This window comes from Pristis pectinata, chromosome 28 (assembly GCF_009764475.1).
Source record: "Pristis pectinata isolate sPriPec2 chromosome 28, sPriPec2.1.pri, whole genome shotgun sequence".
In the NCBI taxonomy this organism is placed as follows: domain Eukaryota; kingdom Metazoa; phylum Chordata; class Chondrichthyes; order Rhinopristiformes; family Pristidae; genus Pristis; species Pristis pectinata.
The window spans coordinates 29,855,736-29,875,648 of NC_067432.1; the positions used below are offsets into that span (position 1 = coordinate 29,855,736).

Below are 19,913 nucleotides of genomic sequence, written 5' to 3' on the forward strand. Positions count from 1 at the left end.
CAAATGTCAAAAGGTGCTGAATTACAGCGGGCAGTCAAATTTGTGCAAGGTGCTTCAGTCAAAGACTTCTGTGAGGTAGAAAAGGTCATGTAGAGTGATTGTAGCTCCCTCCATTTCTTTTGCATTGTATCATGGTGCAACGATGGCAGGGGTCTAGAACTTACTGCATGACGAGGTGTTAGAGGCAGAAACCTTCATCACAGCGAAGAAGTTCTTGTCCTTATAGTGGCAGAGCTGTGAGCAGTAGGGCTATGGACCTGGTGTGGGAAGATGGGATTTTTGACCATCACAGACATAATGGGCTGAGTGGCCTTTTGTTTAGTAAAATTTCTCTGATTCTATTTTATGATTTTGAAGCCTTGTTAGCAGAAGCATCTCTTTATCAGGAACTCCCTTTGTGAGCAGAACGTTGCGAGCTATGGTGGTGACCTGTGGTGATAACTCCACCCCCATGGAGGCAGCAGCACAGGCAGGAGGGCACAACTGCCGGTCACCCCGCAGAGTATCACACCACAGCAATGACAGCCTTGGGAAACCCGAGTACTGCTAATCTGGGAGGTACAGGTAGGATGCAGTGTCTCTGTAGATTGGGACAGGGTTCTTCGCTGACAGGCAGGTCTTTGCTTCCTGTCATGAGATCAAGCCACTCCCCCCCCCAACCCCCTCCCATGGCTGATTACATTGACCAATTAACCTGCCACCTGTACACCTTTTCACACCCGGGGGATACCCACGCTGTCACAGGGGGAACGTGCAAACTCCACACAGCCAGCACCCGAGGTCAGGATTAAACCTGGATCTCTGGCGCTGTGAGGCAGTGGCTCTACTGGTTGCACCACTGTGCTGCCCTTGATGTCTCAACATAAACAGGGCCCACTTAAATGGCTGGAAAAACAAATAACCTCGTGCCATGTCCTTATTGTTCAAGTGAGACCATTGCATATGGCCGTAGTGTGGAGCTCTGAGCTCCAGTCTGTGATGGAGTGAGTGGAAACCTGCAGTGCACAAAGAATGGCTTCATTAAAGCAAAAAACTGCAAATGATGGATATCTGAAATAAAAACAGAAAATGCTGAAGATACTTAGTGTGTCAGGCAGTATCTGCGGAGAGAGAGACAGAGTTAATGATTCAGTTTGGGGACCTTACATCAGAACCTTTCAGATGAAGGCTCATTAATCTGAAATGCTAACTCTGCTTCTCCCTCCATGGATGCTGTCTGACCTGCTGAGCATTTCCAGCATTCTCTGTTTATATTTGCTTTCCAGCATTTGTCATAACTTGCAGATTGCCCACACAGTTCTGCTTCTGCACAGGGTGTTTTAGGGACTGATCTTTTCAAGAATTTATTCAAGTTTTGCAATTAATATTTAACTTAATTTAACTGAGTCAAAACTTAAATTGCAATTTATCTCTAAAGGAAGGCTTTCTCTCATATCGTGTTTTGTTCTGAGGTTTTCTCTAAGTCATTTATATCAAATGTAAGCTTCTTCCAAATCAAAACCTCATGGTGGATACAATATGCCACTGATGGGCCAAATCATACTTATCATACAATATTCACTTTGTTGTTTCTTACCTTGTAAAGACTGGGTGCTGATAAATTTTTTAACCAGGGCATCAGTTGTCTGGGTGTAGAGGCTGAGTGCATATTTTAAGGATAGCAAATCTGGGCTCTTCTCTAAGAATGTCTTCTTCAGGCCATTTCCTCCAGCATGGAAGTATTGCTAAAGGCAGATGGATTCAAGATCATGCATTAAATAACAAAGCAGAAAATTGTTAGCAACTGAAATTCCCTCAGCACCATCAGATATGCTGAGAACAACCAGAGCTGTAAATGTTTAAATTCCAAAGCTCTTACTGTTGTCCAACTGAGCAAAGTTTAGAAATCATCCAGCAATTTACCACTTTAAGATTGAGCTCATTCGGCCATGACAATTAAAGACATTTTCTCATGAATAACCTCAATTATTGTTCGCAATAAACACAGCCATAGGGCAGATATTCTTGTTCCCACAGTTAGTACGGGACATGAGGTGGGATGGGGGATACCTCATTTAGAATGTCCAGTTCAAAGAATGGACAGAATATCAGGGCATTGCCTTACCAACATTCATTGTTCTCCACCTGATTGCTCATATTTGCTGCAGGAAAATACAACAAATTGTAACATATTATACATGCTTTAAACTTCAATTAGATGACATTGGAAATTGTATGAGCCAAATTGCGCTAGCAGCTGCTACCAAAGGACTTATGAGGACCCACTGAGAGTCCTCGGGCAGTGGTGACCATAAGTGCAGACAGCGTGCTGATCTAACTCACCCCAATGCAACTGCAAGAACCATAAATAACAAAAAATGCAAACATATGAACTTACAAATCAAGAGCAGGATTTGACTACTCAGCCCCTCTTTCCTGTTCATCAACCTCAAAGAGAAAAATAAGTTCACCTCATCTCTGTCTTAAATCCTTTGCCAATTAGGACAAACACCAACAACAGCCCCAACCCCACACACTAACTACACTTGGCCAACTACACCTTGGTTTTCCAATTTATTAAACTTTTAATTTTTTTGTAAAAGGTCATGGAAGTTTCCTTTTATATTGGCCCAAAAATTTATTTTGCACACCACTCCTGTAGCCTTGAAATTCTCCTCTTTAGAAAACAGCACATGCATAAATTTCTGTGTCCATTAGTTTTTAGGAAAGTGACCAAGACAATACTGGGTTTGGTGTTGTGCAATGAACCAAATTTGATTAGGGAGCTTAAGTTAAAGGATCCCTTAGGAGTCAGTGATCGCAATATGATAGAATTCACCCTGCAATTTGAGAGGGAGAAGCTGAAATCAGATGTATCAGTATTACAGATGAGTAAAGGTTACTACAGAGGCATGAGAGAGGAGTTGGCCAAAGTTGATTAGAAGGGGACCTTAACAGGGTTGACAGTAGAGCAGGAATGGCAGGAGCTTCTGGGAGAAATTCAGAAGATGCAGGATCATTACATCCCAAAAAGAAGAGCATTCCAAAGGGAGGATGAGGCAACCGTGGCTGACAAGGGAAGTCAAAGACAGCATAAAAGCAAAAGAGAGGGCATACAATATTGCAAAAATTAGCGGGAAGCTAGAGGATTGGGAAGCTTTTAAAAACCAACAGAAGGCAACTAAAAGAGCAATAAAGGGAGAAAAGATGAAATATGAAAGTAAGGTAGCCAATAATATAAAACAAGATACCAAAAGAGTGGACATCGGATTGCTGGAAAATGACACTGGAGAAGCAGTGATGGGGAACAAAGAAATGGCGGAGGAACTAAATAGGTACCCACAGTAGTCAGGGGGCAAAAGTGAGTGCAGTCGCTATTACTAAGGAGAAGGTGCTGGGGAAGCTGAAAAGCCTTAAGGTGGAAAAATTACCTGGATCAGATAGACAACACCCTAGAGCTCTGAAAGAGGTAGCTGAAGAGGTTGTAGAGGCATTGTTGTGACCTTTCAAGAATCACCGGAGTCAGAGAGGGTCCCAGTGGACTGGAAAATCACAAATGTGACACTATTGTTTAAGAGGGAGGCAGAAGACAGGAAGTTACAGGTCGGTTAGCCTGACCTCAGTGTTTGGTAAGGTTTTAGAGTCCATTTTTAAGATTACACTTTGGAGTACTTGGAAGTACATGATAAAATAGGATAAAGTCAGCATGGTTTTGTTAAGGGGAGGTCTTGCCTGACAAATCTGTTTGAATTCTTTGAGAAGGGAACAAGCAGGTTAGACAAAAGAGAGTGGGTCTATGTTATTTACTTTGATTTCCAGAAGGCCTTTGACAAGGTGCTGCACATGAGGCTGCTAAACAAGATAGGAACCCATGGTAATACAGGAAAGGTACTAGCATGGATAGAAGATCAGCTAACTGGCAGAAGGCAAAGAGTGGGAATAAAGGGGGACTTTTCTGGTTGGCTGCCAGTGATTAGTGGTGTTCTGCAGGGGTTGGTGCTGGGTCCACTACTTTTCACATTATATGTTAATAATCTGGATGACGGAACTGAGACCTTTGTGGCCAAGTTTGTAGATGATACAAAGATAGGTGGAGGGGCAGGTAGTGTTGAGGAAGCAGGGTCTTCCGAAGGATTTGGACAGGTTGGGAAAATGGGCAAAGAAGTGGCAGATGGAATACAGTGTAGGGAAGTGTATGGTCATGCCCTTTGGTTGAAGCAATAAAGGTGTAGATCATTTTCTAAGTGTGGAGAGAACTCATAAATTGGAGGTGCAAAGGGACTTGGGAGTCCTAGAGCAGGATTCCCTAAAGGTTAACTTGCAGGTTGAGTTGGTAGTAAGGAAGGCAAATGCAATCTTAGCATTCATTTTGAGAGGACAAGAATATAAAAGCAAGGATGTAATGCTGAGGATTTATAAGGCATTGGTCAGACCATGTTTGGATATTGTAAGCATTCTTGGGCCCCATATGTAAGGAAGGATGTGCTAGTATTGGAGAGGGTCCAAAGGAGGATTACAAGAATGATCCCGGGGGGTTAACATGTGAGGAGCGTTTGATGGCTCCGGGCCTGTACTTGCTGGAGTTAGAAGGATCAGCGGGGATCTGATTGAAACCTACCGAACATTGAAAGGCCTGGATAGAGTGGATGTGGAGAGGATGTTTCTAGTAGTGAGAGAGTCTAGGACCAGAGGGCACAGCCTCAGAATAAAAGGATATTCCATTAGAACAGAGATAAGGAGGAATTTCTTTAGCCAGAGGGTGGTGAATCTGTAGAATTCATTGCCACAGACGGCTGTGGAGACCAAGTCATTGGGTATATTTAAAGCAGAAGTTGATAGACTCGATGGGCCGAATGGCCTAATTCTGCTCCTGTGTCATATATTCTTATGGTCTAACATGATACCAAGGAACCTCATACCAACTATCCCTGTGCTGGTATTCAGACAGTGGCAAATTGGAGCAACTGAATAGGTCTGTTCAATTGCTGATGTCTTCAGGACAATTTTGTACTGTGGTCAATCATCACCAGGTACCAGGCAGAAACATCATAAGCTCATTTTACTTCTAACAGTTATAGCTGTCTGAATATAGAGGCTTTCTACCCAGCAGTCAATTTAAGGTGAAGCTTTTAGGATGCATATTAAGCCTACTGTACCACACATTCACTGACGTATAATCTTGTTATAACCTTCACAGAACAGTGTGCAGTGAAGTGAATCTATTCAAAATTCTTACTTCACCAAATATCTTCAAAGCAGTTGAAACAAAATGTTGTAACTTTCCCAATGTACAAAATTTCTAACAAGCATCTTAACTGGATAAAATTCAGAATTTCTAAACCCACTATCAACCTTCCAATGGGCAAATTCAAATTCAGATTATAGGGATAAATTGTGGAGTGGTATATTGATCGAGAGAAGTTCAGCTGACAGCACCTTTTGTTAGTTTAGGAAGAAATCTGAACATGAATGCAATTAGTGAAAGAAGTAGATTGAGAATTTATGGCAAAACATCAAAATATGGAAGTAGATGCACACTCTAACAGTATATCAGCCATACTTCAGGCAATAGAACATTTTTGTTTAAGAATTCTATTAAACTATTGGACCAAAATAGCTGCATTGCAGACTACATTGATTTTTGATTCCAAACTATTTTTTAAAAGAAGTTCAATTTAAAACAAAAGGCTATTGTGGATTTTTGGCTCTGCAATCCTGTCATTATGCACATTATCTGAGTTCATACCTCAAAAACAATGACTACATCTCCTCAGTTCCAGCAACAACAGTGCATTTTCTTCCTTTGTTATTAGTACTTACAATCCACTCACTTCTTTGATGATTATTTAGTTGTAATAATGAATTATAATTGATAGTGTTGTATGTGATTACACTGGTAAGTTACATTGGCAGTATACTTTTGTTGCTTACGTTAAGTCACATTGTCTTATACTAGTTTGTGCAATGTAGCATTGAGATTGACACCAATTTTGTACTTTGCTCATTCATGCTTAAAAACAAACAGAAAGGAACATATTTCTTACTGGCATTCCCTTATTGTCATACAGTGATTTCTATCCTAAGAGTAGGATCTCGGGATTCACAAAGTTTGCCAATCCACAGGACTTTCTTTAGTAATTAGCCTTTCATCATCCCAGATGGGGGTACTTCATTTATTTCCTGGGGGGGGGGGGGGGGGGGAAACGCTACTTGAACAGTGGCATTAAAGTGACATGGCTGTTTGGATTGGCTCCTAACCATCAATACAAAGCTCCAACTGTAGGCTATCCATGACTGCTGTCACTGGAGACCTGTTCAATGATTCATACTTCTCAATTACCTGGTTGAATCAAAATGAAACAGTAGGGATAAAGTAGTATGTATTCATGGTTGTGTGTTTTTAATGCATTAAAATAAAATTGATTTATCTGTTCTCACCAAACAGTAACGTTAAGAAAGCCTTATTGTCTCTTGAACTTTCTGGATGAATATTTTAGACCTCCAAAGCAAATACTGAAATTCATTTACATACAATATCAATACAATTTCAAAACACATAAATCTCTATCAAAACCACAATGTCTTCATCTCAAAGGGGTTCAATTCATGATCAAACAGGTCCTAAATTATTTTATTTGTCTTTCGGTTAGCATTTCCATAGGGTTTTTCTCTATCAGTACAGCCTGATGCTGGGTATGTCATACAGCCCTGCTATGTACAACAAATTATACCTTGTTGTGTTATAACAATCTAACTGTTCCCATTAACTCATCTAACTTGGGAAGTGCTGTAGCTTATCCCCATGGCAACCATAGCTTCACTTATCACAGTTATTCCCTTTTATTAGAAAGAAAATGGCACAGGTTTAAGGTGAGAGGAAGGAGACTTAAAGGGGGTCTGGGTGATGTGTTTGTAAATACAGAGTGGTTGATATCTGGAACATGCTGCCAGAGGAGTTGGTGGAGGCAGATACAATCACTATGTTTAAGAAATATTTAGACAGACACTTAAATAGGCAAGGCATAGAAGAATGCAATCCTAATGTGGGCACAAAGGTCAACAGGGATGTGATAGGCCGAACAGCCTGTTTCTGTGCTGACTCCATGACTCTATGAGATGCTGCCTGACCTACTGCTTTATTCCAGCATTTGTTTTTATTTCAGATTTCTAGTGTCTGCAGTTTTTGTTTTAACTCTCTTTGCTGGCTTGCCTTCCTTCATAAACTCCAACTTACTTCAAACTCTGCTGCATCAATCCTGCCTGCTCGCCTCTTCATTGTTGATCTTCATTAGTTTTGTGTCTTCCAATGGCCTGCCCCAATCTATCTGAAATCCCCAGTTCCATGTACTTTCCTGAATGCTTTATTTTTCTGCTCCTGGCTTTTGCGTTCACCACCAGCAAACCACATCACCACCCTCACCACCACTGTGCCCTTAACTCCCACCTCCCTTCATCCAAGAGTATGTGCCAATGCCTCAAGCCACAATTCTCCTGCCATCAGACATTCTGTCCCTAAACCCCTCCTCCTTCATTCACCCATTCTAGACGCCTTTAAAAATCATCTCTAAATCAAGCTTTTGCAACTCTTCACATTTTGTCTCTTCTTTGCTTGGATTCATTTCATTGTACTTTAAAGTAGGAAATGTCTTGAGTCATTTCCTACTTTAAAGCAACGGTATAAACCTTAGCAATTTCTCCAAATTTTTTAAAGAGGTTTTATTGAGAACTTAAACAATTTCTTTGGTAAGTGGGTTATATAATATAGGAAAGTATAAATTACTGATGCAATGTGTTGGAAAATCATTTTTATGAACTTTATATCTCCAGCAGACACTGAAGTGCTTGTTCAACATTTTATCTTGTACAAGGGAGCTTAATTCCACAAATGTATGGGAGGTGACTCTCATCCAGTGCGTGTAACTACTTTTTTATGATAGAATCAGGATGATCAGGACATGAATGGTAGGGCATCAGGGAGTGTAATGGAACAGAGGGACTTGGAGTACAAGTGCAGTTTGTTGAAAGCAGTGTCACAGGTAAACAGTGGTGAAAAAGGCGGTTAGCACACTGGCTTTCATCAGTCAGCGCATTGAGTACAGGAGTTGGGACATTATGTTGCAGTTGTATAAGTCTTTGATGAGGCCGCACTTGGAGTAGTGGGTACAGTTTTGGTCACCCTGTTATAGGAAAGATGTGGTTAAACTGGAAAGAGTGCAGAAAAGATTCACGAGGATGTTGCCAGGACTCGAGGGCCTGAGTTATAGGGAGAGGTTGGCCAGGCTAGGTCTTTATTCCTTGTAATTTAGGAGAATGAGGCAACCTTATAGAAGTGTTTAAAATTATGAGAGGCATAGATAAGGTGGACGGTAACAGTCTTTTCCCCAGGGTAGGGAAGTCCAAAACTAGGGGGCATAGTTTTAGGGTGTGAGGGGTGAGAGGGGAAAGATTTAAAAGGGACCTGAGGGGCAACTGTTTCACGCAGAGGGTGGTGAGTATATGGAACGAGCTGCCAGGGGAAGTGGGTGAGGCAGGTACAACAGTATCATCTAAGAAGCACTTGGATAGGTAGATGGAGGGGCGGGGCTTAGAGGGATATGGGCTGAATGCAGGAAATTGGGACTAGCTGGGTGGGCACCGTGGTCAGCATGGACTGGTTGGGCCGAAGGGCCTGTATCCGTGCTGTATTGCTCTATGACTCTATTGCAATCCATCGAAACCCATGCACTCATCTGAGTTGCAAAACTATGTTTATTTACATTAATCTTTTCAGAAATCTAGCAGTTGTCACAGTTAATCTCTTCCTTGTTTTATAACCTATGAGACCAAGTGTAAACTCTAATATGTAAATTCTTACAAAAAAATGAGCAAGCACCATTGTTATTTCACACTAGTGGAAAAACTTGAGTGACAGGACCTTTTGTATTTTGCAATTCATTTCATTATAATGGTAGAAAGCCCTTTATGTTGATTAACCCCTGGGAATACAGTCCTTTTGATTTCAATCCACATCTGTGCTTTATTCACAGACCATGTCTGTGAAGATTTGATGTCATGCAATATTGGCAGGAAGAATCCTTTGACAGATTTTGATACCAAGTATTTTAAAATACTTCTTTAGGAACTTTTTAACAGAATTATTGGAACTGTGATAAGGCTTTGTCTTCATCATGGCTTCTGATGTCACCCATTCCAGTGCAAATCATTTAAACATCTTTAGTTGGACTGTTGGTAGTGTTACGGACTCAGTGAAAGTCCCTTTAAGATGGAGAGTGTGTGTGTATGTGTGTGTGGGGCGTGCTTACGTCAATAGAAGATAAAGGACGTAATGACGTTGTTGGAGAAGAAGAAGGAGAGAGAGAGAGAGAGAGAAGGGAGAGAGACACCAGCCTGCTTGTTTTCTCTATCGATGGATGAGAAACAATAACTGTGTTTGCCATAGAAATCCATGTATGGAAGTTGGAAGTAATCCGGTGGAGTTCACTTTGTTGCTGACCTGTAGAAGGAAACAGGTATTTGTGTGTGGACGACCACGGTTCGGATGCTTTTCGGGGTGAGGAAGTCACTACCGAGTAAACACTGAAGTGTCGTTTGGGTTCCATCGTGGAACATTTGGATTTCGTATGTACTCTCTCTATGTTTTTCTACATCTACATCTTATCTTCAGACAACGGTGGTTGTTGAAGAAGCCCTTGCTCACGTTTCACCTTATGGCTTGCGGAACTGAACTTTAAGAACCATTCCGGAACTGGGAGTTTTGGACTTTGTCACACACACACACGAAGAGTTTAGTTTTGGGGTTAACGTTCGAGGTTTAACATTTTTGAATTCTAACATACTAACATTTTTACTTTTATTTTACGTATTATCATAAGTAGTGATTAATAAAATAGTTTTTAACACTGAATCATGCACAGTGTGTTTCTTTTGTTGCTGGTTTGTGACAAAATTGGGGGTTCGTCCGGGATAGTTCCCAAGGTTAACGAGATTCGTCCGGGATCCAATCCAAAGATTAACGAGTGTCATCTGGGATCGTTCCCCAGATTGACAAGATTTGTTCGGGATTCAATCCAAAGATTTTTGAGGGAGGTCTGATAAATTCTTTTTAATTGGCTTGTGTGTGTGGAAACCAGCAGCAATGGATATTAAGGCATTTTTGGAGTCACCAACCCAAAAAGGATTGGAGGTGGCGAAAAAGGATGATTTGATAAAGATTGCTACAAGGTTAAACCTTACAGAAGTAAAGCAGTCTATGAGAAAGGCAGATATTCAGAGACTGATAGCTGGCCATTATGTGGAAAAGAAGGTGTTTGAGAAGGAAGTGTTAAAACAGTTTCCTGGCAGTGAAATAGCAATTTCTGAGGCACAGGTGCAGCTGGCAAAGATAGAAGCTGAACGAGAGCAAACCCAGTTAAAGATAGAGGCTGAACGAGAGCAAAATAAATTAGAAGCTGAACGAGAACAAAAGAGATTAGAGGCTGAACGAGAGCAAACTCAGTTAAAGATAGAGGCTGAACGAGAACAAACCCAGTTAAAGATAGAGGCTGAACGAGAACAAAAGAAATTAGAAGCTGAACGAGAACAAAAGATAACTCAGATGAAGATAGAGGCTGATCTAGCAATGAAGCAGATGGAATTGAAGAGGATGGAGCTGGATAGTGAGGAAAAGGAGAAACAGAGGCAGCATGAGTTACAAATGAAGCGTAGGCGTTCGGAATCTGATTCTGATGATGGTTTTTCAGCTAGCAGGGAGGTTCGATTAGTCCCTCCTTTTGAAGAAGATCAGGTTGATCAGTATTTCCAACATTTTGAAAAGGTTGCTGTGAGTTCAAACTGGCCAAGGAAAGGATGGGCTCTTATGGTACAGAGTGTGATTAAAGGTAAAGCTCAAAAAGCTTATTCTGCTTTGTCTGCTGAGGATGCAGCTGATTATACCAAGGTAAAACAAGCTATATTGAAGGCCTATGAATTGGTACCTGAAGCTTATAGACAAAAATTCAGAGACTTGAGGAAATCTGCAGATCAGACTTATATGGAATTTGCCAATGGAAAGAGAATATGTTTTGAACGATGGTGCCTGGCTAAAAATGTAGATGGGGATTACGATAAATTGACAGAATTGATACTGGTGGAAGACTTTAAAAGATGTGTTCCAGCTGAATTAACAACATATTTAAATGAAAAGGCAGTGGAAACTTTACAAGAAACTGCTAGGTTGGCAGATGATTATGCTTTAACCCATAAATCCAAATGGGGACAACCTAAAACCTTTCAAAAGAGTTACAAAGACAATCCAGGTAAACCGGAGATTAAATTAGGAGGTAATCAAAAAGGAAAAGATGAAAGGAAGCCAGGGCTGGAGAAATCTGTTGAGCGTACTTGTTATTACTGTAGGAAACCTGGCCACGTGATATCTAATTGTGCCCTTTTGAAGAAAAGAAAGGAAGCTGTGCCCAATGCTTGCTTTCAGGCAATTAAAAATCAAAAAGGTTTAGGAGATGCTGTTAAAGATCAGTCCTTGCAAGAGGGAAAAGCGGAAAAGTTGGAGGAGGTGAGAAAAGAATTCCGTTCGTATGTATCAGAGGGGTTTGTTTCACTGAATGATGAGTCACCCCAGGTGCCAGTGAAAATTCTTAGAGATACTGGGGCTAGTCAATCTCTCTTGCTGGACAGTGTTTTAAATTTTGGTGAAGAAAGTGACACTGGTGAAGTAAATCTAGTACGAGGCGTTACAGGTGAGACCATGTCTGTCCCTTTTCACAGGGTGATTTTAAAGTCAAAGTTCGTAGAAGGACCAGTCGAGATAGGGATAAGACCTAGTTTGCCAGTGGAAGGAGTTTCTTTGTTATTGGGAAATGACCTTGCAGATGGAGAAAGTGATCCTGTGGTACGGTTAACAACCAAACCAAGGATTGATGAGTCTGAGAATGATCCAGATGTTTACCCATCATGTGCGGTGACTCGAGCTAGAGCTAGAGAATTAGCCAAGACAGACAGTCCGGTGCAGTCTGATGTGGTTCCTTGTGACAGTCCTAAACAGGAAGAAAATTATGATGCCTTATCTGAGACTTTTCTGTCTTCATTGGAGGATCAACATCCTTATAGTGAGCCTGAATTTAAAGATTTGTCTTTGTCGAGGAAGGATTTTATGGTGGAACAGACAAAGGACCCTGAGTTGACAGAATTGAAAGAAAAAGCACTATCATGTGAGGAGATTGAAAAAGTGCCAACTGGATACTATGTCAAAAATGGAGTGTTAATGAGGAAATGGAGACCTCCTCATGTTCCTGTTACTGAGGAATGGGAAGTTATTCATCAGGTTGTTGTTCCAAAAGTTTATAGGGATGAGATTTTAAACCTGGCCCATAGTATGCCTTTGGGTGGTCATTTTGGGGTGAATAAAACTGTAGGGAAGATCTTGAAACAATTCTATTGGCCTGGTTTGAGAAAAGATGTGGTGATGTTTTGTCGAACCTGCCACACATGTCAGATGGTGGGTAAACCAAATCAAAAACCCCCTGTGGCTCCATTGAAACCAATTCCTGCTTTTGGGGAGCCCTTTTCGAAGGTGATTGTGGACTGTGTTGGCCCATTACCAAAGTCTAAGACTGGAAATCAGTATTTGTTAACCATCATGTGTGCCACTTCTAGATTTCCAGAGGCAATACCCCTTAGAAATATTAAGGCCAAGACGGTGTCAAAGGCTCTTGTAAAATTTTTTACCTTGTTTGGTTTGCCAAAAGAAATCCAATCTGATCAAGGTAGTAATTTTATGTCAAACATTTTTCAACAAATAGTCTATGAGCTGGGAGCAAAGCAGATTGTATCATCTGCATATCACCCAGAATCTCAAGGAGCTCTGGAGAGATTTCATTCTACTCTCAAAAATATGCTGAAGACTTATTGCTTTGAAAACACCAAGGATTGGGACGAAGGTATCCATTTACTTTTGTTTGCCGTTAGAGAATCGATCCAGGAGTCAATAGGATTTAGTCCGTTTGAGCTTGTGTTTGGACATAGGGTGAGAGGACCTTTGGAGTTGTTAAGAGAGCAATGGGTTAATGAGGAAGTTCACTTGAGTCTGTTGGACTATGTCCAAAAGTTTAAAACTCAGTTGGAGAGAGTCTGCCAGCTAGCGAGAGAGAATTTGAAAACAAGCCAGATAAGAATGAAGACATATTTTGATAGACGTGCTCGGCCTAGGACATTCGCAGTGGGGCAAAAGGTGTTGGTATTTTTCCCTAGCCAAAATAATCCCTTGCAATCTCGTTTTTCTGGACCCTATGTTATTGAATCTCGAGTGACTGATCTAACATATATAATCAAAACACCAGATAGACGCAAGAGAACACAACTCTGTCATGTAAACATGCTAAAACCTTATTATGAGAGGGATTCAGTTGTGGCCTTGGTGGATGGTGTAAAGGTTGTTTCTAGAATGCCTGATGTTGATGTTGAGGAAGGCCAATTTAGACCAAATATTGTTCCATCGAAACTAAAAAACCAAAATATCATGGAGAACCTTGAAACGAAGTTGGACCATTTACAAGTTTCACAAAAACAACAGATGAGAGAATTAATTTTAAAATTTAAAAATCTGTTTCCAGATGTTCCAAACAGAACATCGATAATTACCCATGATGTTGATGTTGGGGATGCAAAACCAATCAAACAACACCCATATCGAATGAATGTGGAAAAAAGTAAACTTGTTGATCAGGAAATAAAATACATGTTGGAAAATGATATTATTAGACATTCTACTTCAAATTGGAGTTCGCCCTGTGTTATTGTACCTAAACCTGATGGAACTGTTAGATTTTGCACAGATTACAGGAAAGTGAATGCTGTAACAAAGTCAGATGCTTACCCTATTCCTAGGGTGGATGATTGCATAGACAGAGTGGGAAAGGCAAAATTTCTTACAAAGATTGACCTATTAAAAGGGTACTGGTGTGTTCCATTAACAGATAGAGGAAGGGAGATTTCAGCCTTTGTAACCCCTTCTGGATTGTATGAATACAATGTTTTGCCATTTGGAATGAAAAATGCTCCGGCAACATTTCAAAGAATGATTAATTCAGTGATTCATGGGTTAAAACATACAGATGCCTACATTGACGACTTAGTGACTGGGAATGATACATGGGAGGATCACATCTCTGCGTTAGAAAGGTTGTTTGGAAGACTTTCCAAGGCTAACCTTACAGTTAACTTGGCTAAAAGTGAATTTGGCCATGCCACTGTGACATATCTTGGTTATGTTGTTGGTCAAGGCAAGCAAGCTCCTGTTCAGGCAAAAGTTCAAGCAATATCTGAGTTCCCTATTCCCACAGGTACAAGGACTGTTAGAAGATTTTTGGGAATGGTTGGATATTATCGAAAATTTTGTAAAAACTTTGCTGATATTGCTCTTCCCCTAACTAATCTTCTGAAGAAGGGAGTAAAGTTCGTTTGGACAGATTCTTGTCAAGAAGCATTTGAGAAGCTGAAAACCATTTTATGCTACCATCCTGTGCTCAAAACACCTGACTTTGAAAAGCCATTTTCATTAGCAGTAGATGCCAGTGATGAAGCTGCAGGAGCTGTGTTGTTGCAGAAGGGTGACCTTGATGATATTGACCATCCTGTAGCTTACTTTTCAAAGAAATTTAATGAGCATCAAAAGAATTATTCCACCATAGAGAAAGAATTACTGTCGCTTGTTTTAGCCTTGCAACATTTCAGTGTATATGTTTGCACCGCTCAGAAACCATTGACTGTGTATACAGATCATAACCCACTGGTGTTTCTGAGCCGAGTCAAAAACAAGAACAGAAGGCTGTTAAACTGGAGTTTAATTTTGCAAGAGTTTGATCTCATGATAACTCACATTAAAGGCAAAGATAATGTGATTGCTGATTGTCTTTCCCGATGTTAAATGGGAAACATGTATCTGTACTAATCTGATAGTCTGTAGTTGTGTAGCATGATAATTATTAACATTACTAACTATGCGCGGTTAAAATTTTCTTGGGAAAATTTTTTTTTAGGTGGGAGGTGTTACGGACTCAGTGAAAGTCCCTTTAAGATAGAGAGTGTGTGTGTATGTGTGTGTGGGGCGTGCTTACGTCAATAGAAGATAAAGGACGTAATGACGTTGTTGGAGAAGAAGAAGAAGGAGAGAGAGAGAGAGAGAAGGGAGAGAGACACCAGCCTGCTTGTTTTCTCTATCGATGGATGAGAAACAATAACTGTGTTTGCCATAGAAATCCATGTATGGAAGTTGGAAGTAATCCGGTGGAGTTCACTTTGTTGCTGACCTGTAGAAGGAAACAGGTATTTGTGTGTGGACGACCACGGTTCGGATGCTTTTCGGGGTGAGGAAGTCACTACCGAGTAAACACTGAAGTGTCGTTTGGGTTCCATCGTGGAACATTTGGATTTCGTATGTACTCTCTCTATGTTTTTCTACATCTACATCTTATCTTCAGACAACGGTGGTTGTTGAAGAAGCCCTTGCTCACGTTTCACCTTATGGCTTGCGGAACTGAACTTTAAGAACCATTCCGGAACTGGGAGTTTTGGACTTTGTCACACACACACACGAAGAGTTTAGTTTTGGGGTTAACGTTCGAGGTTTAACATTTTTGAATTCTAACATACTAACATTTTTACTTTTATTTTACGTATTATCATAAGTAGTGATTAATAAAATAGTTTTTAACACTGAATCATGCACAGTGTGTTTCTTTTGTTGCTGGTTTGTGACAGTAGGGTCGGGATGTTTGTCTCATGGGAGAGGACTGGGAGGTCAGAAGGTGACAATAGCATACTACGGATACATGCCACAGATGAGCTTGGATGGTGCAGCTGAAGGTATTGTTGAGTTTGTAAGCATGTTTTGAATTTAACCATACTGGTTGAATGAAATTTGTAGCCTTGTTCTCAACCCACATTTATCGTAAAGGCTATTTAAAAGTGATGACCCTCACAACTACCATTCTGCACCCTATCTTCCACCCACCTCCTTAGGACATCAGAATGGTATATCAATCTCACCAGCCAATATTAATCAAGCCACAAATGAAGAAAATGTGTGGGATTTGCATGTGAGGGTCAACCAGTCACTGCAACACAACACGTGTATTTACAGTCACCTGTCACTGACAGATGAAAATCTCTTGTCTGGCTGTACTCCACCCCCACCCCCTACCATTACAATAGACAATAGACAATAGGAGCAGAAGTAGACCATTCAGCCCTTCGAGTCTGCACCACCATTTTGAGATCATGGCTGATCCTCAACAATCAATATCCTGTTCCTGCCTTGTCCCCATATCCCTTGATTCCCCTATCTATAAGAAACCTATCTAGCTCCTTCTTGAAAGTGCCCGGAGAATTGGCCTTCGCTGCCCTCTGAGGCAGTGCATGCCACAAATTCACAACCCTCTGGGAGAAGAAGTTTTTCCTCACCTCTGTCCTAAATGGCCTAGCCCTTATTCTTAAATCATGCCCCCTGGTCCTGGACTTCCCCAACATCTGGAACATATTTCCTGTCTCTATCTTGTCCAATCCCTTAATAATCCTGTATGTTTCAATCAGATCCCCTCTCAATCTTCTCAATTCCAGCGTGTACAATCCAACATCTCAGCATAAGACAGTCCCGACATCCCCGGAATTAACCTCGTAAACCTACGCTGCACGCCCTCTATAGCCAGGATATCCTTCCTTAACCCTGGAGACCAAAACTGTACACAATACTCCAGGAGTGGTCTCACCAGGGCCCTGTACAAATGCAAAAGAATCTCTTTGCTTCTGTACTCAATTCCTCTTGTAATACAGGCCAACATTCCATTAGCCTTCATCACTGCCTGCTGCACTTGCTCATTCACTTTCAGTGACTGATGAACAAGGACTCCTAGATCCCTTTGTATTTCCCCCTTACCTAACTCCACACCATTCAGATAATAATCCGCCTTCCTGTTCCTGCTCCCAAAGTGGATAACCTCACACTTATCCACATTAAACTTCATCTGCCAAGTATCTGCCCACTTACCCAACCTATCCAAATCACCTTGAATTCTCCTAACTTCCTCTTCACATGTCACACTGCCACCCAACTTTGTATCATCAGCAAACTTGCTAATGTTATTCACAATGCCTTCATCTAAATCATCAACATAGATCGTAAACAGCTGCAGTCCCAGCACCGAGCCCTGTGGCACCCCACTAGTCACGGCCTGCCATTCTGACAAACATCCATTCACCCCTACCCTTTGTTTCCTATCCGCCAACCAGTTTTCTATCCATGTTAATACCCGCCCCCCAATTCCATGAGCCCTAATTTTACCCACCAATCTCCCGTGCGGCACTTTATCAAATGCCTTCTGAAAGTCGAGGTATACAACATCCACTGAATCTCCCTCGTCTATTTTCCTGGTTACACCCTCAAAAAACTCCAGTAGATTAGTCAAGCATGATTTGCCCTTAGTAAATCCATGTTGACTCGACCCAATCCTATCATTGTTATCCAAATATGCCGTTATTTCATCCTTAATAATGGACTCTAGCATCTTCCCCACCACAGATGTTAGGCTAACTGGACGATAGTTCCCCGTTTTCTTCCTCCCTCCTTTCTTAAAAAGTGGGATAACAATAGCCATTCTCCAATCCTCAGGAACTGACCCCAAATCTAAGGAACATCGGAAAATGATCACCAATGCATCCACAATTTCTAGAGCCACCTCCTTTAGTACCCTGGGATGCAGACCATCTGGACCTGGGGATTTGTCAGTCTTCAGCCCCATTAGTCTACCCATCACCATTTCTTTCCTAATGTCAATCCACTTCAGTTCCTCTGTCACCCCCTGCCTTTTGTCCATCCTTACCTCTGGGAGATTTCTTACGTCTTCCCCCGTGAAGACAGATCCAAAGTACTTATTAAATTCGACTGCCATCTCCCTGTTTCCCGTAATAATTTCACCCGATTCAGTCTTCAAGGGCCCAACATTGTTCCTAACTAACTTCTTTCCCTTCACATACCTAAAAAAGCTTTTGCTATCCTCCTTAATATTCCTGGCTAGCTTGCCTTCGTACCTCATTTTTTCTTCCCGAATTACCTTTATAGTTAAATTCTGCTGCACCTTAAAAATTTCCCAATCTTCTATCTTCCCACTCAGCTTGGCTCTGCCATACTTCTTCCTTTTCAACACAATGCTATCTCTGACTTCCTTTGTCAGCCACGGTGGTCCCTTTCCCCTCTTTGAGTCTTTCCTTCTCTGGGGAATAAACTGATCCTGCACCTTGTGCATTATTCCCAAGAATACCTGCCATTGCTGTTCCACTGACAATTCTGCTAGGATGCCCGCCCAGTCAACATTAGCCAGCTCCTCCCTCATGGCTCCATAGTCTCCTTTGTTCAACTGCAAAATTGACCCTTCTGATTTGCCCTTTTCCCTCTCCAATTGCAGATAAAAACTTATCATGTTATGGTCACTACCTCCCAATGGCTCCTTTACTTCGAGTTCTCTTATCAAATCCTGCTCATTACACAGCACTAAATCCAGAATAGCCCTCTCCCTGGTCGGCTCTCGTACCAGCTGCTCCAAGAATGCATCCCGGAGGCACTCTATAAACTCCCTTTCCTGGGGTCCAGTACCAGCCTGATTTTCCCAGTCCACTTGCATATTGAAATCCCCCATAACTACTGTGACATTACCCTTGCCACATGCCAACATTAACTCACTATTCAGCTTGCACCCAATATCCATGCCACCGTTTGGAGACCTGTAGATAACACCCATTAGGGTCTTCTTGTCCTTACAGTTCCTCAGTTCTATCCACACTGGCTCTACTTCTCCTGATTCAATGTCCCCCCTTGCAAGGGACTGAATCTCATTCCTCACCAACAGGGCCACCCCACCCCCTCTGCCCACCTTCCTGTCCTTACCATAGCATGTATACCCTTGAAAATTCATTTCCCAGGCCTGATCTCCCTGCAGCCATGTCTCCGTTATCCCAACAACATCATACTTACCCATTCGTATCTGAGCTTCAAGCTCGCCTACCTTATTCCTGACACTCCGTGCATTCAGATATAGGATTTTTAACCCATCTCTCCCCTCTCCAATTACCCCACATACTCAGAAAGGGCACATACACTGCAATATGACAAGGCGGAAAACATTTCCACTTTAAAAGATATTCCATACAAACAGGGGTTTGATGAATTAACAGAGAATGCAACATTGTAAATCTGAATGAAGGCTATTTCTGAATATACAAACTATTAACACCTTGTAACAATATATAAATTGTCCCACTGTGCCAGGAAATGGAGAAAAATGATTAAGATATGAAATAGATCAAACACAATTAATACCTTAACTTCGAACTTTCATAAATCATAGTATCATGATACTCATTAAGGATCAAAAGACTGCTGCTAGAATAATGAGTAGATTCTCTGGAACATTGTTTTTGTGTTTTACTGTTACACAGTAAATATCCAAAAAAATACTAAAATTACTCATCTTTCATATTCCATCTTACCATGGATGTTTAATTGTAGGTAAATATAGAAAGGGACAGGTTTTTTCTAACAACTCCAACGTTCTTTAGGTAATTCTGCTTTGTAATTTATTCTTCACATCTACTCTGCTTTGATGGTAACTGGCTGAACTGGATAAGGCATCTACATTCCCCATTGAACCGGTTCATTTGTTTTATCTGTTTCCAACCAAAAGTTCAGTTAAGTTTAGGATCACACTTCGATAGTTAGACAATTGCGATTGCCCAAATACAATTGGAAACAGGAATAAGTAATTGCATCTATTAATTAACAGTCATATTTTGTGGAATTTATGAAAATATTTCCACTGAAAAAAACAGAACTGCTTTAAAGAAACAAAGGACCACAGATGCTGGAATCTAGATGAAAAACAGTATGATGCTGG

General features: G+C 41.1%; 1 protein-coding gene across 1 annotated transcript in view; it reads right to left on the reverse strand.

Moving 5' to 3' along the window:
* Positions 1 to 19,913, reverse strand: part of LOC127583971 (protein unc-13 homolog C-like) — a 424,484-nt gene that overhangs the window by 31,647 nt on the left and 372,924 nt on the right. Inside the window, 1 exon segment of the mRNA XM_052040443.1 lies at positions 1,577 to 1,724. Within this exon segment, the coding sequence (XP_051896403.1) occupies positions 1,577 to 1,724 (148 nt within the window).